This window comes from Lagopus muta, chromosome 1, assembly GCF_023343835.1.
Source record: "Lagopus muta isolate bLagMut1 chromosome 1, bLagMut1 primary, whole genome shotgun sequence".
NCBI classification, from domain to species: Eukaryota; Metazoa; Chordata; class Aves; order Galliformes; family Phasianidae; genus Lagopus; species Lagopus muta.
The window spans coordinates 190,672,279-190,699,170 of NC_064433.1; the positions used below are offsets into that span (position 1 = coordinate 190,672,279).

A 26,892-nucleotide genomic window follows, 5' to 3' on the forward strand; every position below is an offset into this window, starting at 1 on the left:
TTGGTAAACCCACTGCTTTCCTCAATCCTTAGTTCTCATTGAGTTTTAGTCTATGACCAGTGGCAGCAGGGTGTCAAACATCATTTCCTCTTGTAAAGAGCAAAGTGCTCCAAGTGAGACCAACATGTTCCAGACTCACAGTTGTTCCCACATCTCGGAGTCACACATTTCCCTCCACCTCCATACAATAAGAGCAAGCTTTCCTAAAAGAAAGTGCCTATAATGCCTGAACACTGCCTTTCCTGCCTCCACAGAGGATAGCTGAGAGGGTGCCAGCTCCTTCTAGCTGTACTCAGTATTCCTGTAGGGCAGCACAATGACTTTCTTTTTCTTTACTCCAGTCTACAATGCAGGTACAACCCTGCCCCATTTCATCCCCTTGCATTAAGACCTCTGGCAACTGCTCAGACACAAGGTTGGCTTCACCTCAAGAGCCTAATTAAGCAATAGAGCCCGCTGTCGGGGGGCCCTTTAGTGAGATAATTGACTGCAATGTGATTTATCCATGCAGAGCTGAAGGCACAGTTACATAATGGTGCCACGGTCAATTATCTCATTGTACTGCCCTCCAGCACAGGGCCACTGTTGCCATTAGGACATACAGTATTACAAACAGCTTAATCATTTTGAGAAGTATAAAATTACGAAATTATTTGGATCTGAAGAACAGTACTCATCTCAAACCGAAGATCTGGATAATGTCACAGCAGAGGTGGCCTGTGACCTTCTGTGGGTGGCTTTCCCACAAGTGTTAGGGGCTGCGAATTCCCAAAATGAGGCACTTGTTGTTGGCATCAATGTAGAAACTGCAACAAGGGCCACTCAAGTTGTTCAGGGATGTACTGAGCACGGCTGAAATGTAATTTGCCTTCCAAGTGTCTCTCCAGTGCACAGAGCTGGAGCTGTTGTAAAGGTCTTTGATCATCTTGCCTGCTCTTTTACTCTCCAGAGAAAATGCACACTGCAAATTCCCTTTGCATGAGAGGTGCTTGTGCACTTTCCTTCTGGGCTCACAGCTCTGGCCAGCTCTCACAAATCCTTTGCAAACCTTTCAAGAAGCCTGGATCACTCTGTGAGCAAGCTCTGGCTGCAGTCACTGTAAAATGGAGACATTTTATGGCTCCACACAGAAGCCAGAAACAGATCTCATGAAGGTATTTAAAAGCCTAAATCCTGTTTTTTTGGTAAGAGTTAGAAGTCCTTAGCTGTAGTTCTCCTCACAACTGTAGGCTGTTATTCATAGACCCCATCAACTCCTGGGATCCTCTGTCCCATGCTAAGCATTTCCCAGCCCTTAAACCCCAAGGTCAGAATGAAGCACCGTGCAAAGCTTTCAGCACCCTCCTGTCTTATCCAGAGTAGGTATCAGGGTCAGAAAAGACATTTGCACACCCATACACTAGTTATTGTATTTGAACTTAGAGATGCTTAGGATATGCCTGGTGTTTCAGATGAGAAAGACATGTCAGCTCAAGGTGACCACTAAGACTTGGAGCAAGAGCTCTGAGCCATTCATTTGCTGTGGGAAAGAACTGGCACTTATGCAGGCTTGGGCAGGACACCAAAAAGGCACTTTCATAGAAACATAACATCACTTTTGAGTTGGAAGGGACCTTTAAAGACCATCTGGTCCAATTCCAGTGTCTTCAGGGATGGGGCATGTATCACCTCACTGGACAACCTGTTCCAGTGCTTTACCACTCTTATTATAGTGTTTTCCTTATATCCAGAAACTTTTTCTGTAAATCCGGGAGAAGACATTTCCAGAAAGTTGTGGGATCCTACAGGAGGGAGGGAGGAGCCTGTATAGCTTATGGACTCCTTGGCACTTCTGTGGGATTTTATCCTCTAAGCTACTGACAAAGGGAGCAGTTTTTCAAGGGCAAATTAAAGCACAAAAACAGAACCAAATGAGCCTGAAACACAGTATCCAAAGGCACCTCAATTTCATGAAGCCCTTGAGCCTTCAGTGGCCAAGGAGGGTCTTATCTTGGAAAAATCCTGAGAGTGGAGGATTTGCATTTTGATAGGACAAGGGGAAATGGCTTCAAACTAAAAGAGCGGGGTTTTACACTGGATATAAAGAAGTTTAAAATAAGAGTGATGAGGCACCGGAACAGGCTGCCTAGAGACTTGGTGGATGCCCCATCCCTGGAGATACTCAAGATCAGATTGGATGGGGTTCTGAGCACCTGCTGGAGCCATGGGTATCCCTGTTCATTGCAGGGGAGTTGGACCAGATGGCCTTTAAAGGTTTTTCTCAACTCAAGTAATTTATGATTCTGTGATTTCCCTGCCTTATACTGTAACATTCTGAGGGTAGTCCACCGTAACCAATGACTGTGTGACACAAAGGGAACATCAAATGTCCAGTGAATAACAGAGAGCGTTTCCCCTGCTTCCTGGTGATGAAAGTGGGAGACGTGCGTAAGCTGTGCAGAGATATATCACCAATTTGTTTTAAAGTTGATCTCCTACTGTGTTTTTCACAATACCAGGCATCTAAGAACTAAAAAGCCAAAGACAGCTATCACTCTCTGGAAAATCAAGGGCTTGATCCCTTTGGATCTATGTCAAAAGACCATCACAATGGTATAGCCAAAGTGCTTGGATCTACACTGTGAATCACTGCTGTACATTTATAGTGGCAAAACCCAGTGCCACAGCAGTTTCACACCATCATGAGGTTAACTGTGTACAGCACGCTGAGTTGTGGCCCTGCTGAGATGAGCGTGGCACGGCTCCAGCTGGCTGCAGCAAGAGCAGGATCAGACTCGCAGTAACAGAGACCAACTAGTGTCAGATTTCCTTTCCTAATTATACCAAACTGTGCTTTTTTGCTGATCTATTTCAGCCAGACGGGAGATGGTAATTTTGCTGTGACCTCGTTTCCTGCTGAGCTATGGCAGAGCAGCTAGTGAACAAAACCTGACTCGCCTCCGAACGGAAAAACAATTGACATGAATTTTTAAGGGGTATTTTTATCCACAATTAGGTATTTATGGCAGGCTGGGAGATAGAAATGGTAATACTTTCCAGCATTTGAGGAGCTTTAGATAAGTCACTCTTTGTATAATGTGCTTTTAAAGCTATTCTGCGCTGAGCAAGCCTCATGCTTTCTTACCCTTCATGAGCTGCTCTATGCAGAAAGAAATGCCAGCTGGAGTTCCAAAGGACAAGGTTTCAGCCTGCTGGTTCCCAAAAGTTGTGCACAGGGTATCATTCTCTTCCACTTCTGATCTCCCAAATCCTGGCCTCAAAATCTGCTGGTCTTTCAGGAGCTAGCTGAGACCAGATGAATGGGAGCTTGGTGCTTCTGCTTTCTTTCCAAACATGGGGTCTTTGGTTGCCTCCTGAAAGTATTCCCAAGTGAAAGGGTTTAGTTGTTGCAGGGGAAACTGGTTAGCATTAGCCCACTGTGCAATTTCCTGTCGCTTGCAAGATAGTGAATAAGCTGAGAAAAGTAGGTGGCCCCACTTTTTCATATATTGTAGTGAAAATACGATTTTGGGGATCCAAAAACATGGAAAGTTTTCAGTGGGTCTGTGGTTTAAAACAAATATCCCACCACCCAGAGTTTTAGCAATGGTCTTTAAGCTACCCTAGGAGTAGAGGTTTGAACCTGCATTCTTTGCTGGAGTAGTCTAAGATATTTTTGCAAGACTTTGAGACGTAAAATATCATGAGAATGAAAGAGATTGTCCATCTCTTTCACCAGTGAAACAACCAATTTGTGAGTAGGAGAGGTGAATCGTAGAATAGAAACATAGAATCATTAAGGTTGGAAATGACCACAAAGATCCCCAAGTACAACTGTCAACACATCCCCACCAAGGCCAGCAAACCACGTCCCTCAGTGCCACAGCTACCCTTTTCTTGAACACCTCCAGGGATGGTGACTCCACCACCTCCCTGGGCAGCCCATGCCAATGCATCACCACTCCTGTGAAGAAATTTTTCCTGGACACAATCCAGGTTCTCAATCTCTTTCTGGTAGTGGGGAGCCCAACACTGAATGAAGTACTTGAGGTGTACTGAGTACAGAGAGATGATCACCTCCCCAGTGAGTGTCAGTGCATTTCCTTACAACCAGCAGCAGTTTAAAGAAGCCTGGAAGAAGAAGAAAGTGAAAGACGGGGGCTGTATCATTGCACAGCCATTTTAAAAGATTTCTTTTTCTGTCTTTAGACCAAGTCCGAAACAGCTACTACATTGGTGCTGACGGCTCTCTCAGGCTGATGCTGGCCAATGGCATGGAGGTGGCCCTGCAGACTGAGCCACATCTGCTGGCTGGCACCGTCAACCCCACCGTGGGCAAGAGGAATGTCACCCTGCCCATCGACAACGGCCTCAACCTCGTGGAGTGGAGGCAGAGGAAGGAGCAAGCAAGGGGGCAGGTCACTGTCTTTGGACGTCGTCTGAGGGTAAGTGCGAGGAGTTTTGGGCTCCACTTCCCATCTCACCAGTCTCCAGCCGCATGACAAAAAGGGAGAGGGCTGATTTCTGGTGTCTGCAATAGGGATGTGGCTGCAGGATGAAGGAGTAGCTGTTCATCTTCAGTGATGCAGCCTTTACGGCCTGAATGCATCCTTACATCTCCTTATGTGCTGACATTCTCTTAACCATCACAGACAGTACTTGTGGCTTCCCTGTAAGACTTCTGCATTACTGAGAATGCATCACCTCCTGTCAGACGCTACAGATCCATACATCATGTCAGGCTGCTCAAGTATGCAAGAAAAAATCATAGCTATTAAATACAGCACCAATTAAAAGAAGTATTTTCATGGGATCATAGAACAGTTTGCATTGGAAGAGAGCTTAAAGCCCCCACCAAGTTCCAACTCCTGGCATGGACAGGGACACCTCCCACCAGCTCAAGCTGCCCAGGGCACCATCCAGCCTGCTCTTGAGCTCCTTCAGGGATGGGGCATCCACAGCTCTCTGGGCTGCAGTGCCAGGGCCTCCCCATCTGATGAGCAAAGAATTTCCTCCTAATATCTAATCTAAATCTCCCTTTTTTTAGTTTAAAGCCATTCCTCCTTGTCCTATCACTAAGAGACCATGTAAAAAGTCAGTTTTCCTCTTGTTTGTACGCTCCCCTTAGGTACTGGAAGGCTTTTCAACCTGTACTGCAGGCAGTAACATAGACCTCAGAACTGAAAGCTTTGTAAGCAGTACTGTTCACTGTGCTGCCTCAGAAAAATCTCAAGATTCCTGAAACTTGCTCATCTGTTGAACCTGCTGAAGAGCTGGACTTGTGTTTTAATTGCTGTTGTTGCCTGAAATGTTATCAATAATTGCAGCCCAGTGGTGCTCTCAGTTATAGAATCATAGAATTGTTAAGGTTGGAAAAGACCTTTAAGATCCCCAAGTCCATCCCCAACTCACCCCCACCATGCCCACTGACCATGTCTCTCAGTGCCACATCTCCACAGTTCTGGAACACCTCCAGAGATGGTGACCACCACCTCCCTTGGGCAGTCCATTCCAAGTCATGGGCTTATTCCTGGGGAGCTGCTCAGAACCAGGCAAATTCAGGTTTAGTGCTGAGCAGTGCTCCTGCTGCCAAAGGACTGCAGCTGTTTATTCGCACTCAAGCTTCGCAGTAAATATTCATGATCTGCATTCAGAATATGCATTTCCCAGTCCTTGCTCTGCACCTCTCCCCATTCCCTGCTGTTTGACCCCTGACACCTCGGTGTGATTTTTCACTCACACTTGTTGAGTACTGCTCTTTGCCATCCCCAGCCCGGGCCCTGCTCTTTTCCCTTTGCATCTACAGCTTCACACACTCACTCCTTTTTGTTATCAGGAAAATATCTGTACAAACAGGAGTGAAAGCTGACATTGCTTCATCACTGGGAACTACTGTATATCTGCAGTTCAGTTGGCTTCAATTTCTTGTTTGAGTTAGGATGGCTTTTATTTTTTATATATATATATACAAACACACACATATATGAGATTTTATTTTAATAACCAACGCAATTACCAGACAAGTCTGTCTCTGGAAGGAGACTACTCCAAATTGCAGCTGTGTCACAGCTATTTGGTGTTCAAAGCAGGTTCCCTTCATTTCACAGCAGCTCAGCTGCCCGTGTCAGTTTCATCTTCCAAAATCTTCACTTCACATGCAAACGCAGAATGTGTTTTTGTTTTATATTGTGCTGCATTTGGAAAAGCACTTGCAGAATGAATTTTCAGGCCGTTTACTTGGGTCCCAATAAATCTGCCAGCATTTATTCACATTTTGAGCCTTCTGGGGGCTGTCCCTGCTCCTAGCAAAGTAGAAGAGCACCTTACATCATGGAAGGACTCAGTTACGGCTCTGTTCAGGGGTTCAAAACATCTGAGGATGAAGAGTTTTAAGCAGCCTGTCTGTACCTGCATGGCAGCATCTGCACCCCTAAGCCAGAAACCTACAAGGTGCTAATTGCTTCCCTGGGGACTGCCCGGCATTTAACATATTCCGTGTCATGTTCTCCTCTCCCCTTGTGCCAGTAATTGCTGCTTTCTCTGGCAAGGGAGAAGCTTAGCAAAGTTCAGTTCAACATGTTTTTGTTCATCTGGGGAAACTTGAGCGTTTTTGTGCCGTATGTGAATAAATCACCACTTTCCTTCACCCCACTGCTCCCACAAGACAACAGCAAAGCCCTGACTTTGGGCTTTGGGGAATGAGCTCACCCAGCAAGGCTGCACCCCACATCTCCCCAGGAGGTCTGTGAGTTGAGGAAGGCAGCACCTGGCCCCTGCAAATTCACAGAATCATGGCATATCCCAAGTTGGAAAGGACCCACAAGGATCGAGTCCAACTCCTGGCTCCACACATGACCACCTAAAAATCAGATCATGAGTCTGAGAGCATTCTCCAGATGCTCCTGCAGCCATGCCTGCTTCCCCAGGGAACCTGTTCCACGCTCACTGCCCTCTCAGTGAAAAACCTTTTCCTGATATCCAACCTGAAAAGATGAAGTTCCCCTGCAACCAGCATCTTCTCAGCACACATCCATGCTTTATGAGTTGTGGCCCTTTTTGTCATGTTTGCAGGGGATGGATGGCATGTTGCCTGGCACAACGAGGCCAATTTCTCAGCTGCCTCCTCAAACCACCCTAGGAAATAATGTAGTGCAGGTGTTTTTCATGGCAAGAATAAGGCACGAGGCAGGGACTCCTTCATGGAAGAAGCAAAGAGAACAGTCCCAATGCCTCTTTCCCACTCTGCAGTGCTGATATGATGCTGCACTCAGCCAGGCAGCAGTTTCAGATTGGATATTGGGAAAAAAATTCTTCTCAGAAAGAGTGGTAATGCACTAGCATTGGCTGCCCAGGGAAGTGGTGGAGGTCCCTGGTAGTGATCAAGAAAAGGGTAGCTGTGGAACTGAGGGACATGGTTTACTGGCTTTGCTGAGGATGGGTTGATGGTTGGACTGGATGATCTTAGTGGTCCTCCTACTGTAATGTTTCTATGATTCTATGAAAGCAGCAGAAATGTATCAAAGCAGGCCTTTTCCCTTCTCAGATCCCTCACCTCCTATGAAAAACTGCAATTCTCTGACCCACCCACACAGCAGCAAGGTATCTCTGCTAACTTCTGACCACCACTTCAACCCCTCGTTGGCCAACAGCAGCAAAAACCCTATCTGCAGTGCTGCTGCCTCAACTGTCTCATTTAATCATTGCACTGTAGTTTGATTCCTTTTTCCTAAGACTGGATCAACACTGGCATTAAGACCACATGTCCCAAAGACTCACCAGAACCAATGTGACCAGAGAGGTCTCATGGGATAAGCCACCAATTGTTCCTGGTGTGTTCACTACTGAGGGCAGTCCTGCATCATCTCCAGAACTTCTGCAAGGAGCTGAGGCTTGGATATGGTCACCCCAATAATTTTATAGCAGTTCTCTGAGGAAATTGCTTTGTAGGCAACCATTTACCACGTGGATGTTATTGGCTCCTGGAGTTCTCATTGCTGAAGTACTGTTTGCGCTCTTCTGCTGAAGGTTATCACTGCCTTTTTATGAGAAATCTTGCCCCATTGTGCTCGTGTGCACCCAGGGAGGTCAATGCATGCTGTTTAATTATTATTTAAGCTGAAGGAGCTCTGTAGGAAACATTGGAGAGATCAGAGATGTGGGCACGTTTGTGTTCCTGATTTTCCAGAGCAAACCAAGAGGTCAAATGGAAGTGCTATAGAATGTAAGTTTGGGGTTACCCACTACAGAGAGAGGTCAAGTGCACTATGGGTTAATATTTACTCTCTCACAATCCTGTGCTGATAGCAGGCTTTATCAAATACTCTGAAGGGGCAAAAGCTTTTTGCAGAAGCTTTTAAGAGCTCTTTTCAGTATGAGGACTCTGGGCTATAGGATGGCACCTTATTTAGCTGCTCACCATAAAATATACTTGTTGAACTGAAGCCTGCAGCCCTGTCAGAGCTCCTGCAGGAAATTCACTTCTGTTCAAGGCGTGCCCTTGAACAAGGATGAAAAGATTTAGCCCCTGTTCAGAGGCTATCTGGTAGTGTTGGGTTCACTTTGCCCATCACCCTGAGGGGTGGCTGTTGGCACTGCATTGGAAAAGTGGTGTTGGGAGAACAGGAGAAAATAAATCTTAAAAAAAAAAAAAAAAATCCCCCAAAAGGAGACTGGTTCCAACTAGCCCTGCAGAAATCCCTTGCCAGAGAGTGGGGAGGGTGGGATGACATACAGCAACCGTAACGGGATACAGAGGTTTGAGCTGACTTTAAGATTTACCCTGGGACCCATTATCATTGAATCATAGGACATCCCAAGTTGGAAGGGACCCGTAAGGATCATTGAGTCCAACTCCTGGCTCCACTCAGGACCACTGTTACTTGATTCTTCCAGTCAGTACATGGCACTGCTGCTGGCAGAAGGATCAGGGAGGCCGCTTCCAGCCCGGATCACTGCCCAGCCCTGCAAGAGTTCTTTCCAGCTCCCTTGGCATGGACCAGGAGCAGAAGGAGCTGCAGATGCTGTGCTGGAGCTGTTCTGTGAATAGCTGGAAGGCAGAGATGTTATTCCTTACTGCTTTTCTTCTCTCTCTTTTTTTTTTTCCCAAGCAATTGCCACTTCTGTTTCTGTATCTACAGCAGCAAGCCCCTATGAGATAGCAAATTGCTCTGTTGCTTACACATGTGCATCTGTACTTAGAGTTTTGATACCTTTTTAATTATTTCCCAGCTTGCCTCTTATAAAGGGCTTTTGGCTGATTTCTTTTCTCCCGCTACCATTTGCATTCTTTTTTAAACACTGCAGCACATTTAATTGGAGCATTATCTACCTTTCCACATACCCTCTTTTCTCAAGGCATACCACTGTTCTATCGCTGTTATTCATGAACTGAAAGTAATTTTTCAGTTGCTCCCTCTTACATCATGTTTACTCGAACATTACAGCACAGATTCCTTCTGCCTCAGTTGGCCTCATCCATGGTTTTGCCTCTTCCATCCATGGTTTTGCCTCTTCCCTCCTCCATTTCCGAGACTCCTTTTGACATCTGACTTCACAGCGTGCCCATTCCTCAGGTTTCAGCACTGAAATCATACAGTGCTCCTGCCTTTCCCTCTCACCTTCCTCCAGGTCTCACATGGAATTCAGCACACCACTTGTCCATTGGCTCTACCACATCCTTTCTGTTCCTGCTGAGCTCTTAGATACTCCCACATCCCTCAAAGTATAGTGGGAATTCAACATACACCTTCAAGTAATAGCCAGGATCAAAGCTGCACCAGGGCTGAGGGCTGTGTTGGGGTCAGGAGTGTTGCTTTTACCCAGAGCAGGATAAGATATTTTCACTTGCAGCCTGGACACCCTGAAGTGACCTAAAAACTCTGATTTATTGGCAACAGCTGAAGGAAACAGAAAAAAAAAAAAGAAAAAAAGAAAAAAAAAAAAAAAAAAAAAGAAGAAGAAGTAAAGGGAACTGAAAAAATTGATCTGTTGGAATTTGCAGTTCACCCAAGAAAATTCTGCACCTTTCTGCAAAAAAAAAAAAGAGGTTCATCAGCTGAAAAAAAGTTCAAAAGTGGTGGGATGGAGAAGCAGCTGTCTTCACTGGCAAGCTCATACTGGGAATGTGGGGTTTTCATCCTTGTGCAATATTGTACTGCTGCAGTGATGTGGTTTTATAAGTCTTGCACATGCAGCTAAACATGAGTTGTATTATCAGGTCCTTTTTGTAATGCTGTGCACTACAATCCCCGAATCAAAATGTATTCCTTCTCCTGCCTTTGAAGTAGATACCTTTGATCTTTGGAGATGCAAAGGCAGTGGAGGTAACAGAAGTGTAATTATGCTACACAGAATAACCCCAGGACAATGAAACTAAAACTCCAGCTATTGCTGCTCTGTGTAACATCTGCTGTGCTCAAAGCCTCCATATTTCATCTCAAGTGGAAGGCTTCACCTCCAGTACATGCAGTGAAGTCAAAGAAAAGCCCAACTTTCAACTATAGTGACACAATATTCATTTTTCTGTTTTTTTTTTTTTTTTTTTATGTCCATGAAAGCAAAATTTGTACAATCCCAGACTGCTGTACTAAGGGCATGGGAATTATTGGTGATAGATGGATGGTTGAAGGGATGATCTTAGAGGTCTTTTCCAACCTTGGTGATTCTATGATTCCATGATTCGATTATTTAACTAGTGGAGTATTTTGCAAATATTCCTTGCAGCAATTTATCATTACATACTCTGTAGGTCTGTACCACATCTGCTGTATCAGTCCTAAGCCTAGGTTTGGGATACGGGCAATATTCCTTCACCATGGTGATGTTTCCAAAGTTCTGCTTCTGTCCTCACTAAAGTCAAGAATTGTTACACCAACACTTGGCCTTGAAAACGTTATCCAGAGGCAATGGACACCTGGATAGTCTACAGTGTGATCTAAAGAGGTGTTTGGTGAAAGAAGAGCAGTCTTTGTAACTGAATTTCCCGCTTCCTAATTCTCTATCTCCCTCCTGTAGGTTCACAACAGAAACCTGCTGTCCCTTGACTTCGATCGTGTGACGAGAACAGAGAAAATCTATGATGACCACCGCAAGTTCACACTCCGCATCCTCTATGACCAGGCAGGGAGGCCCAGCCTCTGGTCGCCCAGCAGCAGACTCAACGGGGTCAATGTGACCTATTCCCCTGGAGGACACATTGCAGGCATTCAGAGGGGCACGATGTCAGAAAGGATGGAGTACGATCAGTCTGGCAGAATTACATCCAGGATCTTTGCTGATGGCAAATCATGGAGTTACACTTATCTGGAGAAGGTGAGAGTCTTCCTACCGTTCACTGGTGGTGCTTTTGGTGGAAATGGGCTTCAGTCCTTTAATTGCAGCTGTGCTGCTTCACATTAGCTAAGCACTGGGCGTTATGGTACAATACTCTTCCGTATATTCTGCCTACACAATGATATACGTAGGAACTTCAGTGCCAAACTACCAAAGATCAGTTGAAAATAGTGTGAAAAATACCCCTGAGGGCAGTATTCTTTCCCAGTCACAATGAGAGCATGTCTTAATCCTGTAAATCCTGTAGAGCTTTGGCATTTGATTTTTAGGCACAGCTCTCTTTTTCCGAGCTAACTGTAATATGAAGTATCTTCAGGTGAAGTCAGAGGAGTAAACAGTAGGGACTTCCAGTAGGATTTTCCATGAGAAAACAACTCACACAGTCTGACATTCTCACTTCTTTGGGTAGCTCATTCCTACTTCATAAGAATTACATGTTATGAAAAGCGCCAGGCACAAATTCAGCCAGACCATTGTAAACACTTTGCAGGGTTTTCTGTAGACTGCACTTGCAGATTGGCATGGGACTTAATTTCTTTTGGTATTATTATCCATTGTTACACTACTCTGTGTCCCATAGATCCACTTACTGCATAGCTGGGGCTGATATTTTTATCCATTAGTTTTATATAGAGCTTATCTCTACATCAGTTTAGGAAACTATAGTAACGTAGCTTTTAAAAAGCAGGAGGTGCTGATTTGCACCTTGATTATGCAATCCATGTAGATTGTTATGTGGGGGAAAAAAAAAAGCCTCTAAGAAATAAGCACAGGAGCAGAAGTTTGGTAAGAGAGTAATAGGAAACCATAGAACCATAGAATCATTGAGTGGCTTGGGTTGGATGGAACCCCAAGGATCATAAGGTTCCAACTTCCCTGCCACAGATATGCAGACACAATGAGTTATTTGGCCTTTGGAACATGTCAGGATGGTACTTCTCCAAGCATTGCTTGAGTCTCTCTACCAGTTTTTTTAGTTAGTTTGTAAAAGCTAATGACGTGGAGAAATTGAGCCGAGAGACAGCTACATGGTATTGATCTGAACAGATCAGTATTTCAAACTTAGACCTTCCTCACTGCGATAGCTGCTTCTGCCTCCAGTCCACCCTGCTTGGTGGGCCATGCAGCTGCTTACTGTCACACACTGTTTCGTCCTGTAGGTGCATGGATTTATCTCACTCGCCCTATTCTCTGAATTGGAGAAATTTGCAGATTTCTTTGGAATTCAGATAGATTTTGCCTGAAAACCAGTCTTATAATATATTCCTTTCTCCTTCCCACCTAGTCCATGGTGCTGCTCCTTCACAGCCAGAGACAGTACATCTTTGAGTTTGATAAGAATGACCGGTTGTCATCAGTGACCATGCCCAACGTTGCCCGCCAGACTTTAGAAACCATCCGTTCCATTGGTTACTACAGGAACATCTACCGACCCCCAGAAGGCAACGCCTCCGTTATTCAGGATTTCACAGAGGATGAGCAGCTCCTCCACACACTGTACTTGGGCACGGGGAGACGTGTCATCTACAAGTACGGAAAGTTGTCCAAGCTAGCTGAAATGCTCTACGACACCACAAAGATCAGTTTCACCTACGATGAAACTGCTGGCATGCTGAAGACAATAAACTTGCAGAACGAAGGGTTCACATGTACCATCAGATACAGGCAGATAGGACCCCTCATTGATCGACAGATTTTCCGCTTCACTGAGGAAGGCATGGTGAATGCACGTTTTGACTATAATTATGACAACAGTTTTCGGGTGACCAGCATGCAAGCAGTCATCAATGAGACACCTTTACCCATCGATCTCTACAGGTACGATGATGTGTCAGGCAAAACTGAGCAATTTGGTAAATTTGGAGTGATTTACTACGACATCAATCAGATTATCACCACTGCTGTCATGACTCACACTAAACATTTTGATGCCTATGGCAGGATGAAGGAGGTCCAGTACGAAATATTCCGGTCACTCATGTACTGGATGACCGTGCAGTATGACAACATGGGGAGAGTTGTTAAGAAAGAGCTAAAGGTTGGACCTTATGCAAACACAACTAGGTACTCATACGAGTATGATGCTGATGGCCAGTTGCAGACGGTATCTATCAATGACAAACCACTGTGGCGCTACAGCTATGACCTAAATGGAAACCTCCATTTGCTGAGTCCAGGGAATAGTGCCCGCCTTACTCCACTCAGATACGACCTCAGGGATAGGATTACTAGACTGGGGGATGTGCAGTACAAAATGGATGAAGATGGCTTCCTGAAGCAAAGAGGCAATGACGTTTTTGAGTACAACTCAGCTGGTCTGCTCATCAAAGCCTACAACAAAGCCAGTGGCTGGAGTGTGAAGTACCGCTACGACGGCCTGGGAAGGAGAGTCTCTAGCAAAACCAGCCATGGCCATCATTTGCAGTTCTTCTATGCAGACCTGACCAACCCAACCAAGGTCACCCATCTGTACAACCACTCGAGCTCAGAGATCACCTCCTTGTACTATGATCTCCAAGGCCACCTGTTTGCAATGGAGCTCAGCAGTGGCGATGAATTTTACATAGCCTGTGATAACATTGGCACTCCTCTGGCTGTCTTCAGCGGGACTGGCTTAATGATTAAGCAGATACTATACACAGCATATGGGGAGATCTATATGGACACCAATCCCAACTTCCAGATCATCATAGGCTACCATGGAGGACTGTATGATCCCCTCACAAAGCTCATCCACATGGGACGGAGAGACTATGATGTGCTGGCAGGTCGGTGGACAAGTCCAGACCACGACATGTGGAAGCACCTGAGTAGCAATAACATCATGCCTTTCAACCTGTACATGTTTAAAAACAATAATCCCATTAGCAACTCTCAGGATATCAAATGCTACATGACAGGTAAGACATTTGAATTAATTAAGGTAATCACAAACTGTTCTCCAGCTTACCATTGGTGAATAGGATTCTCTCTTGCATCCCTGTCACCATGAGGTTTTCCAGTGTTCAGCATAATGGACACAAGCTTTTCTTTGCCAGTTGACCCCTGCGTCAGAGAGTGGTTGAGGGCATGTTTAATTCATTAGCGTAAACAGAGATTGTAATTCCCAAATCTGTTTCCTTTTCTCTTTCTTGGTGTTTAGTATCTTTACATTGCTTTCAGTTGTTTGTTCCCTCAGATATCCCAAGTTTAGCTTCCAATTAATATCCTGATAACCTCACTCTTTGTAGAGGGGCGGCTCTGTTTACACAGTTTTGCCTAGAGATTTATTTACAACTAAACAAATGGCATGCAGATTTGTTTTAGCAGAATGGCAGTGGCGACTTAAACCTTTTCTTATAGTCCTCCATTTCAGAGCACACAGCAGTAACCATGTAGTTCAAAGCTAATCTGCCCCGTGGAATTAACATTTTCTGTTAAAAGTCAATAAAAAACGGGTGGTTTAGACTTTAAGGCCAGATCTTAGGGCATGCCAACCCAACAGCTTGACATAACCTCTGAGCTGCTTCCTCAGGGACTTCATAAAATGGCACGAATATGAACTCTAGGCATGTTTTTTATACAGAAAATCATTCTGTAGGTTAAATGTCCATCCTATACTCATACTTTCTGCGACACTGCGGTAATGTTTAAGGAAACTATTTTGCTGGGGCTTCTTTTTCCATATGTTCCCCATCGGAAAACAAGGTGACAGTCACAAATCAAATGTGCATAGCTCTTAAGGAGACAGAGTTATGGTTAGATGATCCTGCTGTGTCTATCACAACTTCTCCATATGCAACAAGAATATTTGTATTTCCCTAAGTTATGATATTGGCTTAATAGCAAAAAAAGAAAAAAATATTACAAAATAAAAAGCCTGTGTTTTATTCAGTGTGTTTTTCTGGCCATCAGCATCCATGCTTTCAGGTTCTTCTGCAGTAATCATTAGGAATAGACTGATATTTTTTTAAACAAAATGCTGTTTTCTCCAGAGCTAGGAAGATAACGCCACGAAGAAAGCAAAATATGCCAAAAGATGCAAACTAAAATGCTGTTGTGTCGGCCTCACTGATAATTATATGTGGCATAATTAAACTTTGATATATTTTTCCTATCAAGAAAAAGCTCGCTTGTCAAAATGGAATTTGTTGATGAGAGAGAGTTGAGCTTGAGAGATTTCTCAGCAGAAATGTTTCTCACAGCTCTTGAAATTGCCTAAATGACAAATTCCAAAATAATCTGAAAGAAAATTCTGTTTGGGTTTTCAGCCTTTCCAAACCTACTTGGTGTAGGAAACTAGGATAGAAAAAGGAGTCAAAATCCAAATGAAATGTCTCAATATGAAATTCTTGTCTTGAACTACTCTAGTATTTGAACAGTCACTGCATGGCATATTTTATTTTTCTGCTGTCGTTCAGACAGGACAACATTTCAAATGCTCTCTCGGAACAGGCAGTTTCCCACCCAGCTCTGATGATAACAGCAAGACGCTCAAATCCAAGTCATTAATACTTCAAAAAAAAACAAAATAATTTTTTCTATCATCTTAAAAGTTCTCTTTTTTCAGTCTTTAAGGAATTCAGAGCCCAAATACATGTTTTAAGTTTCTCCTCCCTCGTCAGCGTGGAACAAACGGGTCAAGACTTGGGATGAGCGCCGTGTTGCTTGGCTGCTGTCTGCCATTTGTCTTGGCTTGGATGATCTCACTGATCTTTCCAACAGGAGTGATTCTTTCTGCTGAAGCTCTCAGGCTCCCAATGGACAGGAGCAGCGATGGCTGTGTCCTGGGCATCACGGCCACACCTGACTGGGGCACGGGAAGCTGCTCTCTGTGCCACTGTCCATAGGGAAGCTCAGCTCCCAAGGCACAGCCAAACACTACATGCTTTGCTCTCCAAATGTGAGGTTTCTGAGCCCGTGGGTACAGATGGGAGGCGAGTGGAGGGGAGAGCAGGAGAAGCAGTTATTTACGTTTTGAGAGGCCCATTGTTAAACATGAGTATTTTAGTGATTGTACACTTCATGGCACAGAGCTTTACTGCCTGTTTCAGCAATCCTGATGGATTGAACTGACATTTCCATTACTTGTGTCTGCATTAAGCACTCTTTTTCTTTGCCCTCAAATGAATTTACTGTGAAATGTGTTGGCAGGGTTACTGTAGCTGAAAAATACTATGTGATGTGAAATGTACTTTTCTGTCAAAAAAGTTGTCACTGCTTCTTGGCAAATTAATATTTTCCCCTCTGTTTTCTCAGCTCCACACCTTCCTGCTATGGTGTTTTTTTTTTTGTTTTGGTTTTTATTTTTGTTCTGGGCATTCCAACACCTCTTCCCAAAAAGAACATGCTCCTGTTTGCAAATGTTTTGAAAGTCAGTTTTCTGAGGAGTATCAAAAATACCCTGTCTTGAGCCCTTTCAGACATGCTGCGTATTCTTCTGCTGCTCAGCATCCCTGTTCTGTGTCCTTTTTAACATTTGTGAAGTGCTCGGAAAATGATTCCTGCACCAATACCGACCTTCACAGTTTTACTTTGTTCTCCTGACCACCTGGTCTGCAATATGGACATCAAAGGTCTTCGTTTCACATGAGAAGGGGTTGGAAGCAGGCTGGCTTAGTGCTAAGCGAAAAAATAATCAAACAAGGCTTTAATTTCTTTCCCTCCCCCCAACCCCTCTGTTTCAAAAACACTCCAAAAACAATCTGTACAGAGAGTGAACAGAAGTGTTTTTATTACAGAGATCCTCCTCTTTCCACATGGATTGTTGCAAGGGCTTTTTGGACATCTGCCCAACCCCAAACATTTTGGCCTGTAAGAAAACAAGCAACAGATAGTGTGATTGCTTGGCTCCTGGTTCTCCAGTCATCTGGAAGTGCCTTATTTGCCATTTGCATCCATAATTTCTTTTCCGACCAGCTCTTCAAAACATTCATTTAGGCTCAGGGGGGACAAAGAAAAAATATTCAAAGATGCATATTTGATTCTTTAATTTGATCCCTTTTACAGACTCTTTTCAGCAATGTTTATTCAGCTTAGCAAAATGAAAAACAAGCCCCTTGCACTCCAGCTTGGAACAGAGCAATCACTAGCATCATCCCAGTAACACACAAAACATGTAAGACCCCTGGGAGCTGATATTAAACTTTACCTCCATACCTCTCTGCTTCTTGCAATTGCTATTTGCGTGCCAAAAGCACACCAACTTGCTTGGGGATTGTAGCAGGTGTGTCCTTCTCTGAAGTCCAGTGAAGGCAAACAAGTTGAGATCATTAAATGCTCTGAAGTTAAGGGGGAAGCAGTGCTTATCAAGGAGTTGGCCAACCTCATCATTATTTCCTCCAGCAGGTCAACATCAAGCTGCTATTCCTAATAGCTGTGCAACTGAAAATCAGGACAGATTTTCTAGTCTCCTGTCAAGTAAATACACTCCATGCCTAATGGAGTATATTCAGGTTGGATATTAGGAAGCATTCTCAGAAGGAGTGGTGATGCATTGGAATGGGCTACTCAGGGAGATGGGGGAGTCAGCGTCCCCAGAGATGTTAAGAACCATGTGGGCCTGGTGGGAATGGAGTGACAGCTGGACTAAATGACCTTAGAGGGCTTTTCCAATCTTAATGGCTCTGTGTTTCTATTGTTCTAATTCTCAGTGTCCCATATCACTTGGTTTTCCATCAGGTCCCCTTCAGTGCCAGTGATCCCTCTTTTGTGTAGGACAACAGCATACAGCTGTTACATAAAATAGACACCCATCGTTTTGGCTTGACTGCTGCAGTGCCATGTGCCAGGGTCCTCATTTGTATCCATCTCCTGAGCAACCCTTCTTGAGCGATCAGATAATCTAATTTGTGCTTCTCTTCCTTACCAGATGTCAACAGTTGGCTACTCACCTTCGGGTTCCAGCTACACAACGTCATCCCTGGATACCCCAAGCCAGACATGGATGCCATGGAGCCATCATATGAGCTGATCCACACGCAGATGAAAACCCAAGAATGGGACAACAGCAAGGTGATTCATACAACTACATATTGTATTTCACACCCTTATCAGCAAAGTACACAGTTGCAATCACTGTAAAAAAAAAAAAACCTCTATCAGCCTGTTCTCCCATATTAAGAGTGAGTTGATCCAAGGCAGCTTGTCTCTCTCCATTACAGTAATGAAATCTCACTGAATAATCGTGTTCATTGCAGGCAAGTTGTACTGGATGACCTTTAAGTGTCCCTTCCAACTCAAACCATTCTGTGATTTGATGATTATAAGTTCTTTAGTGCCACTGTGTCTTTTTCCTGCGATACAGTCTGGTAATCACTCAATGAAATAATGCATTTCTGTTTTTTTTATCCTATCACATAGTGCTAACAAAGGTCAGGGCTTTTGCACCATGAATTATTGCAGACAAATAAAAGCAAATCTTTTCACAGAATCATTTTCTACAGTTTTTAGTAGTAGCAATAGTAGCAGTTTTCAGTCTGGTTCAAAATATCTTAAAAGAACAAGTCCCAGTAATTCCCTAGCAAATTTTTCTGCACTGGAGTGGGTCTTCCCAGAAAGAAGTTTTAGCTAATAGTTAACTTTCATTTTACCTATCTGGATTTAATCCCAAACCAGTGGGCCATGCTTTTAAAAACAGTCCTGAATCACAAGCCATTTTGGCAGATGCTGGCACAAAATTCAATGACAAAATTGGCAAGAAAAAGCTTTTACAGCCCAATCATTTCTCCTTCTCTTTCCATTGGGAGTTATTCAGCTGAAAGATGGAGGTGGCACTGTTAAAGGCTAGCACACTGGGTCAGGGTCTGAGAGCCCTGGTTACTCCCAGACCTACTGCTTACCTGTTGTATCACCTTGAAAAAAATCATTTCCCTCTCAGGATGCTCTCTCCTCTCCTCACTTGATTTTATTCCGGGGGTATTTTATCTCTGCAGTCTGAGTTCCCTTTAGGATACAGATTCCAGCTTGCTGTTGCTGTGTATTCGAACATCATGAGAGCTGCGAGGCATCAATTTGGGGAGATCAGAATATGCTTTTTAACATCTCTGCTAATAAAATGATAATGGTAACAAGTGGAAATTATCCCAGCTGCCTTCCCGGGCTCTTTACCTAAGAGTTCACTGAAATCTCACTGTCTGCAGCAGATCCTTGAGGTCCTTTACAGATACTATTAAATCAGTAAGTGAAATACAGTGTCACGTTTCCCCAGCCCCGAGGTATCACTCAGAGGTACAAATGAGATACTGTGAATTAATTGAATGGTCACGTGTCAACCCAGCCTTGGTACTGAGCGAGTTGCAGGAAAGACAGACTAAAATAAACCAGCTTCAGTCATAGAATCACAGAATCATAGAATCACAGAGTGGCCTGGGTTGAAAAGGACCACAATGATCATCCAGTTCCAACCCCCTACTATATGCTGGGTCACCAGCCACCAGACCAGGCTGCCCAGAGCCACATTCCAGCCTGGCCTTGAATGCCTCCAGGGATGGGGCATCCACAGCCTCCTTGGGCAACCTGTTCCACTGCCTCACCACTCTCTGGGTGAAAAACTTCCTCCCAATATCCAACCTAAACCTCTCCTGTCTCAGTTTGAGTCCACTCGCCCTTGTCCTGTCACCATCCACCCTCGTGGATCAGTAAGAGAGATTTAAATTAATCACAGAATCATAGAATATCCTGGATTGGAAGGGACCCATGAGGATCATCGAGTCCAACTCCTGGAAATTAAGATGTATCACTTTATAATAGAAGGGGACAGAAGGATCTATGCCTTTTGATACCCTGGCTGAGTTGATGCTTGAAAACCTTGACGCCACAGGGGCTCAGCTGTGTTTTGGAGCTCAGACTCCTCTTTTGTTCCTCTCTTCTTTAGATTAAACAGTGAAGTGCTAACAGAGATGATTTCTGAAATGAGAAAGAGCTTCAGGATTTCTCCCCCTCATTGCTGTGACAGTATCTCCCCAGGCAAAGCTGTGCAGGAGAAGGCAAACAGGGAGCACTCCATCAAAAGCTGCACAAAAGATTGCCTGTAAATTATTATGTACAGTGCCTAATAACACATACAGAGATTAATAGAAATAATATTGTTATTATTATATCATTTCAGTATTACTGTTAAGCTTACTGAATAACCAGGTAATTTAATGGGCAGCTGGAGATGAAGTCTAACACTTGTTCATACAGAAGCTATAAATAAAACCAAGGAGCCCTCCCTTCCAGCCACCCATTTTAGGTGAATCTGCCTGAATGAGCAATAAAGAGAGAAGTCTCCCTGTCCCCTTTGGGTCTGTAAGCCAAGAAGCTGCAGTGAGCAGTGTGTAGGGACCTGCTTGGTGGATAGGGGCTTTCTGCAGCTGTTGTGCTTCCAGATGAGTCACTTTACATTCACAGTACTGAAAGTGGAATTTAACTGTTGCAGGTTGTTCCATATTCTTCTCCCGTGTTATGACAGCAACAAAACATGAGCATTTGTATTTTAGACTACAGCTGCAGGATCATGCTGTGATAGCAAGTGGCTCTAAAATGCTGTAGAGCAGAATTCCCTTCCTTTCTGTCACACCCAGCATATTGTAGACATACATTTGTATAAAATGAACTCATTCACATATAATACTTGAACTTATGATCCATTTTCTCCTAAACATACCCATGCATCCAACACTGATGTTTCAGTCCTGTTTGCTCCCAGCCCTCACACACACACCCCAGAAACAATCCGTGCTCCTTCATAGTGGTCCTCTCTGCATCACTGGCACAGGCTGCCCAGGGAGCTGGTGGAGTCACCATCCCTGGAGGTGTGACAGAAAGGAAGGGGATGTGGCACTGAGGGACATGGTCTGTGTGCATGGTGGGGATGTGCTGGGGTTGGACTTGGGGTTCTTAGTGGGCTTTTCCAACCTTTATGATTCTACGAAGAGTGTGGAATTAAATTCAAACTTTTGAAAGTCTTAGGTGGCAAATGACAAAATTAAACAAAGTTAAATGGAAGCTTAGGAAATGTTTTCATTTAATGAGATTGATCTCACTGCAGAATGCCTTTCCAGAGCATTTGGAAGAAGCTGTAGATCTTTTATCATTTAAAAGTAGCCTGGACAAGGCACTGGACAATGCCCATTCTGTTTGAAATCCAGGGATATTCTCTGCATGACGTACCACAGCTCTCTCATCTCTGCTTCTTCCGATCCCTAGTTTCTCTGGGTCACATCCCCCCTTGTGATAGACCAAAGAAAATGTGCGTTACTCCGCTGGCTCCACTGATCAAAGCCTCAGCTGGCAGATTGAGTGGGTTCTTTTATCAGAGAGGATTGAATAGCCGGAGCATAACAGCAAAGCTGCCAGCTCCTTGCAAATGGCTGCACCGTATCTCTTCAGCGTGCATAACCAGAGGGGCTTAGCATCTCCTTCCAAACATTTTTGGTGCTTGCCTTGCAGGGCTGCAAGATGGGAGAGATAATTTTGGCTTTGAGCCTCCACCAGCTTAGCATGTCATAAACCTCGTGCTAACCCCTGCAGCTCTGCAGTGACATTTAAAATCCAATACACTGTGGTGCAGCACTTTTCCCCCACCCTCCCTGCAACCACGAGGCTGTAACTAAATTGTTTGTTGAACAAATTCGGTGTTATTGGCCACAGGGGATGCTGGGTGACCCCTGGCATATTGTGGAGCTGCTGCACCTGAATCCAATTTCTTGTGTTTTTTTTTTTTTCTTTTTCACCCCCTTACCTTTTGTCTTGTTGAACTGTCAGGTAATTGCTGAAGCCAAAACAACTCTGTTTGCAACATGGGATGTTGGTGAACAGTGCATATCTTGTTAGCTACATCATAGAATCACAGAATCACTAAGGTTGGAGAAGAGCTCTAAGATCACGTTTCCAACCATCAGCCCATCCCCACCATGGCTGCCATGGCCCTCAGTGACACATCTCCATGGTTCTTGAAAATCTCATATTATCTGTGCTTCTCTCCACCCCGAGAGCACTGTGCCTCCAGGAAGAGTTCTGTTCTTTGCAGGACCAGATTCCCACATCCCTTATGGAGCAGCATTTTGGAGGCATTCTGCATTTTGCTGGGCTTTCTGTACAGCCTCTCCCACGAACATTTTCCCCCTTTTCAGGAATTGGCTCTGCCAGTGCTCATCATTCATGGGGTTGTGCTTTGTCCTGGGCTTGGGCCATCTCCATGTCTATCCGTCAGCCACTTGTTACATTTTGCCAACATTTTAGCCAATTTTCACTCAATCTAATGTGGAGAAGAGAGTTGAAGTCTCAAAGACAGTGAAAAGAATCGTAGCTTGGGCCAGTTATTTCAGAAGAGCTGTTTTTCTGCATTGTAATCCATATGGCAGTAAGAGAAACACCTTTCTGTGTGTAATGGCAGGGGATGCAGAGAAACTTGGAAACGTATTCATGTATTGCACATCTTGGATCCTTGATGGGAAATTAAAGCTTTCAGTCTCGCACTGGAAGGCGGTATTTAAAAACAACAGATGATAGGATCTTGCTGTGGTATTTCGAATCCTCAAGAGGTGCAGGGAAAATGCAAGAGGCTATTCAGAGAGCTCTGTAATGTGCCGTTCTCCTGAGCTCTGTGCAGCAGCAAAGAAATGATGAAGGTCATTCTCTTCTCTCCAACGGGTTGTTACTAGATAAAGTGAAATGTCACCTAAGGACATCTGATTAAAAGAGGCTGCGAGGAAAAACAAACCCAGCCTATTTGTCACTCACATCTAAGAACAAATATTGAAATACAGTAACTATGAATTCCACTCTTTCTTCCTTAATGCCAATTTTACAGACACCTTCCTTTATAGTAGCTAAAAGCAGTGGCATTTCTTTAGAAAATACTATATACCACTGCAGCCTTGGATGGAAATTTTCTGTTTCCATTCCCTGCCAGTTCATTTAAATGAGTTCTAAGATGAAACAGAAATGGTAATTTCAAAGTCAGGGATACACTGCCTCTTTGAACTGCATGTAATCTGTTTGCCTCCACCCCCTTTACATTAGCAGCACAGCATACCAGCTAGCTATGCCATGGCTTGCCTGAACAGAGTATTTTTTTCTTCTATTGAATGAGTTTGCTTTTCTTTTTAAAAAGTTGCCAAATACATTCCTTTATCAAAGAAATGCACTTAAAAAGTCATTTCAAAGTCATCCCGTGCTCATTTTCAACACAGCGGAGATGTGTTTTATTATTAGAGTATTAAGTGATGATGTTCAGCATTACAATGTTGTGAGTGTTCTCCTGCTTCCTCTGTTCCCCTACTTCCCTAAGGGAGTGACTACATCATGATGTAAAAGGGCATATACTAGAAGGCCAGTAACCAGTATCCAATGGAAAGCCATTTGGACGTGATTTTGCCACACCAAAATTTAGGTCTCTGCTTGTGAACTTGGTGTCCAGACTTCCTTTATAAACAACAGAGATTGGCATTGTCAGTTGTTGATGCCATTTGGGGTGTCACAGAGCCTCCTGGCCTTCCTCATGACTACTAGAATGGTGACCTGCACTACTTTAAAACAACAAGTGATGGGCCAGCGGGGCTCCCTGCAGTGTGTAAAATGCGATACCACCATTTGGGTGACTCTGCAGTGGAACTCAAAGGACTGTTCCAATGATCAGCTGCTTGAGTCTGGAACTGAAATCAAGACTAAGGCCTGTGGATGTTGGTATCACCATGTGTGCTAGTTCCATACATCCACTGCAGCCATAGGGCAGGTGGCAATAAGTGATCTTTAAGATCCCTTTCAACCCAAGCCATTCTATGATTCTGTGCCCAGTTTGTTTGCCAGCAAAAGTGATCAAGACAACCTTACAAACTTGCCACCTGCAGTGCCTCCAAGTGGGGGCACTGCTGGATTTCCGTGGCTTTGGTCAGTCCTTCCATCTCTTAGCCACCAGTAGTGTCAGTAACCGTCCTGCCATTGCACATGCAACAGGAAAAATGCTTTTCCTGTACAGAGGAGATGTGTCCTGGATGGATGCAGAGAAGACCAACAAAACAGTTGGCCTTACGTCCTGTCTAAGGATCCTTAGGCAGAAAGTGACAGTGCATTGCTGTTAGCTCACGTGTAATCCATTAAACCTCCACGTCCTGCCAAGAGAAGGGTGAGTGCTGCTTATTTTCTTTCTAAATGATATCCAGATGAACAGTGGAGCTGTGGAAATTGTGTGATTTCATATAATAAAAGGCATCTTATTATTAGACAAAGGAAAGGCCCTGTGTTCTATTAATGTGTCAATAAGTTGAGGGGGAAAAAATGAAAAAGGCTCTCAGAATCTGGCTTTCCTTCTGCAATGGACCATTGCTGATCTAAATTCAAATCTATAGAATATTTGAACATAAAATTGAAAAGTGAAAAATTAGATCTCAGACCAGAGAGTCCCATGCAGTGGGCTGTGGAGGTTGATGAAGGTAGTTCATGTTACAGCTGCTGGCTGTGGTACCTTCTGTATCACAGCATGTGTCAACCAGGCTACAATCCTTCCTGAATTAATGGCAAACCCTAGGACATCATCTGTTACACTTTGCTGTACAGTTCTTGTCATCACTAGAATCCCAAACATTTTAGAGTAACATCTTTGAGTGTCTCTGCTGCCAAGGAGGAGCAGTCTAGGATCAGCCCCTGGCCCTGAGGCTAGGTGCCAGTGACCTGGAGAGTTAGGAGACATGTCTTGGAGAGAGCAGCTGGAGGGGTCTGAAATCATACCAGCATGACATAAACCAGGATAAAAATTAACCAGGGTGAATGATAGGAGAGCCAGTGCAAGACCTCGCTGCCCAAGCATCTGTCATTTATGAATATATCATTATGAACTATAACATTCTTGTCCAAACCATGGCTGGCACTGCCCAGTTTTTCAAAGTTTCCCCAGGGTAATACTGAGTAGATGCTGCAATTTATTCTAGGGATCCCTTTTCACTTTCAGTAAACATAGGGATGTGTATAGAGAGATGGTGGCACATAAATTACCCCAAGATGTAGAAATACAGTGCAGAAGACCTTATTAACATTCTTGAATGAAGGATCCTGCACTAAATGGTGATTCAAAGTGGGCAATGAGAAATGCTTTTTCCCATTGTTTGTAAAAGTTACTGAGCAAGTTGGAGGAGCAATACGGCACGCTTGGGCAGTGGGCAAGGACCATCTAGAGTCAAACCTTATGAAAAGCATGTGAGAAGAATACATCCCCATTTAAGCCTCTCTGAAAATGAAGTACCTAACCAAGGGTGTGCAATATATGCTTATTTATAAGTGTGCTTCATGGAGCCTAGAAAGCTCATTGTCCCATGTCCATCATTGGTGACATCTACATTAATTATGTCCATCTTTTGCATAATTAGAGCTCTCGTTCATCTGGTGGGGGAGCTCAACTTGGCTCCCCATCCATCTGTTAATTATGTCACTCTGTAGGCTGCATGAGATCCCCCACAGGCAGCACAGAGAGAACCAGAAAGAGCTCCTATTGCTTCTCAAGCTATTGTGCTAGCAATGGAAAGGGGGAGTGGAGGGGATTTCTCCTTCTTTCCTGGCACTGTGAATAGAAGTCCCTCTTAGGTTTTATATGTTTTAACTTGAATAAACCCAAAATACATCCTTGAACTTGTATATCTATGTTCCCTTATGATTTTCTCCTCCATAGAGCAAACTGCTCACAACCACCAGGAGAGTTATGCTAAATTCCTTAATTTTATTTCCCCTGTGCTTTGAAACCTTTCCCTAGAAATGGCCACCATGGAAGTGAGGGTTCATTTCCCTTCCCCCACCATTTTATAAATCATAGCAAAGATCGTCCATGCTGCAATGCCTGTATTGTCTGAATTGTCTTCTGTCAGCCAGGTAAGGATGTGAGCCTTTAGCTTGTGGACTGTTTAAGGCAATACCCTTCATGGATGTTAAATTTCCTCAAAATAATTGGAGTGCAGCAAACTTTTCTTTGTAGCCTATTTTTAATCCTGGATGTCATTACATTATTGAGCTGAGCCATTGGCAGTGCCAGGAGAGTTTTGTTGTAGCATCCTCTTGCTTTTGTGAAATTTGAGCAAATAATTGTTCATGAGCAGGGGTCTGTAAGAAGACTGCGCTGCCATGAATTGATGAGAGCATTTCCAGAGACATTTTGCAGTAATGATGAGCTGCTGACTCGCTCTGTGCTTGCTCCATTATACGCTAACAGCAAAAGTGACTTTGTATTATACCTGACTACAAATGATCCAGACTGTCGTATCCTGCAGTGTTTCTTCTGTATAAGCCAAATCTCAAACAAAGGTGTGGAACATTGTACAGGGTTTGTGGGAAATAGTTGGATTTAGGGTCCTCCTTGAGTTTTGAACAACCTGCTTTGGCCAAGATAGAATGGGATACAGAGGGATTGTGGCAACTTTGAGTGTCATACCTGCAACGCAGGGCACTGAAATGTGGCTCAAGGAGAAATTAAGATAGAGGGAGCTGTTACAAATACTTTGATACTTTGACACAGAAACCTCAAAGCATTTTATAAAGCATAATGGTCCCCAGATTCTCTAGGAACAGTTTCTTATTTACAGATGGAGAACACTGAAGCACAAAGTAATAGCTCAGCTGTCGGAGTCCAAACTA

General features: G+C 44.0%; 1 protein-coding gene across 1 annotated transcript in view; it reads left to right on the forward strand.

The window, feature by feature from the left end:
- TENM4 (teneurin transmembrane protein 4) overlaps positions 1–26,892 on the forward strand; it is a 1,593,907-nt gene that overhangs the window by 1,560,050 nt on the left and 6,965 nt on the right. The window contains exons 38-41 of the mRNA XM_048933792.1: positions 4,189–4,424; positions 10,993–11,289; positions 12,596–14,210; positions 18,161–18,303. Of these exons, the coding sequence (XP_048789749.1) occupies positions 4,189–4,424; positions 10,993–11,289; positions 12,596–14,210; positions 18,161–18,303 (2,291 nt within the window). The remainder of the gene's footprint in view (positions 1–4,188; positions 4,425–10,992; positions 11,290–12,595; positions 14,211–18,160; positions 18,304–26,892) is intronic.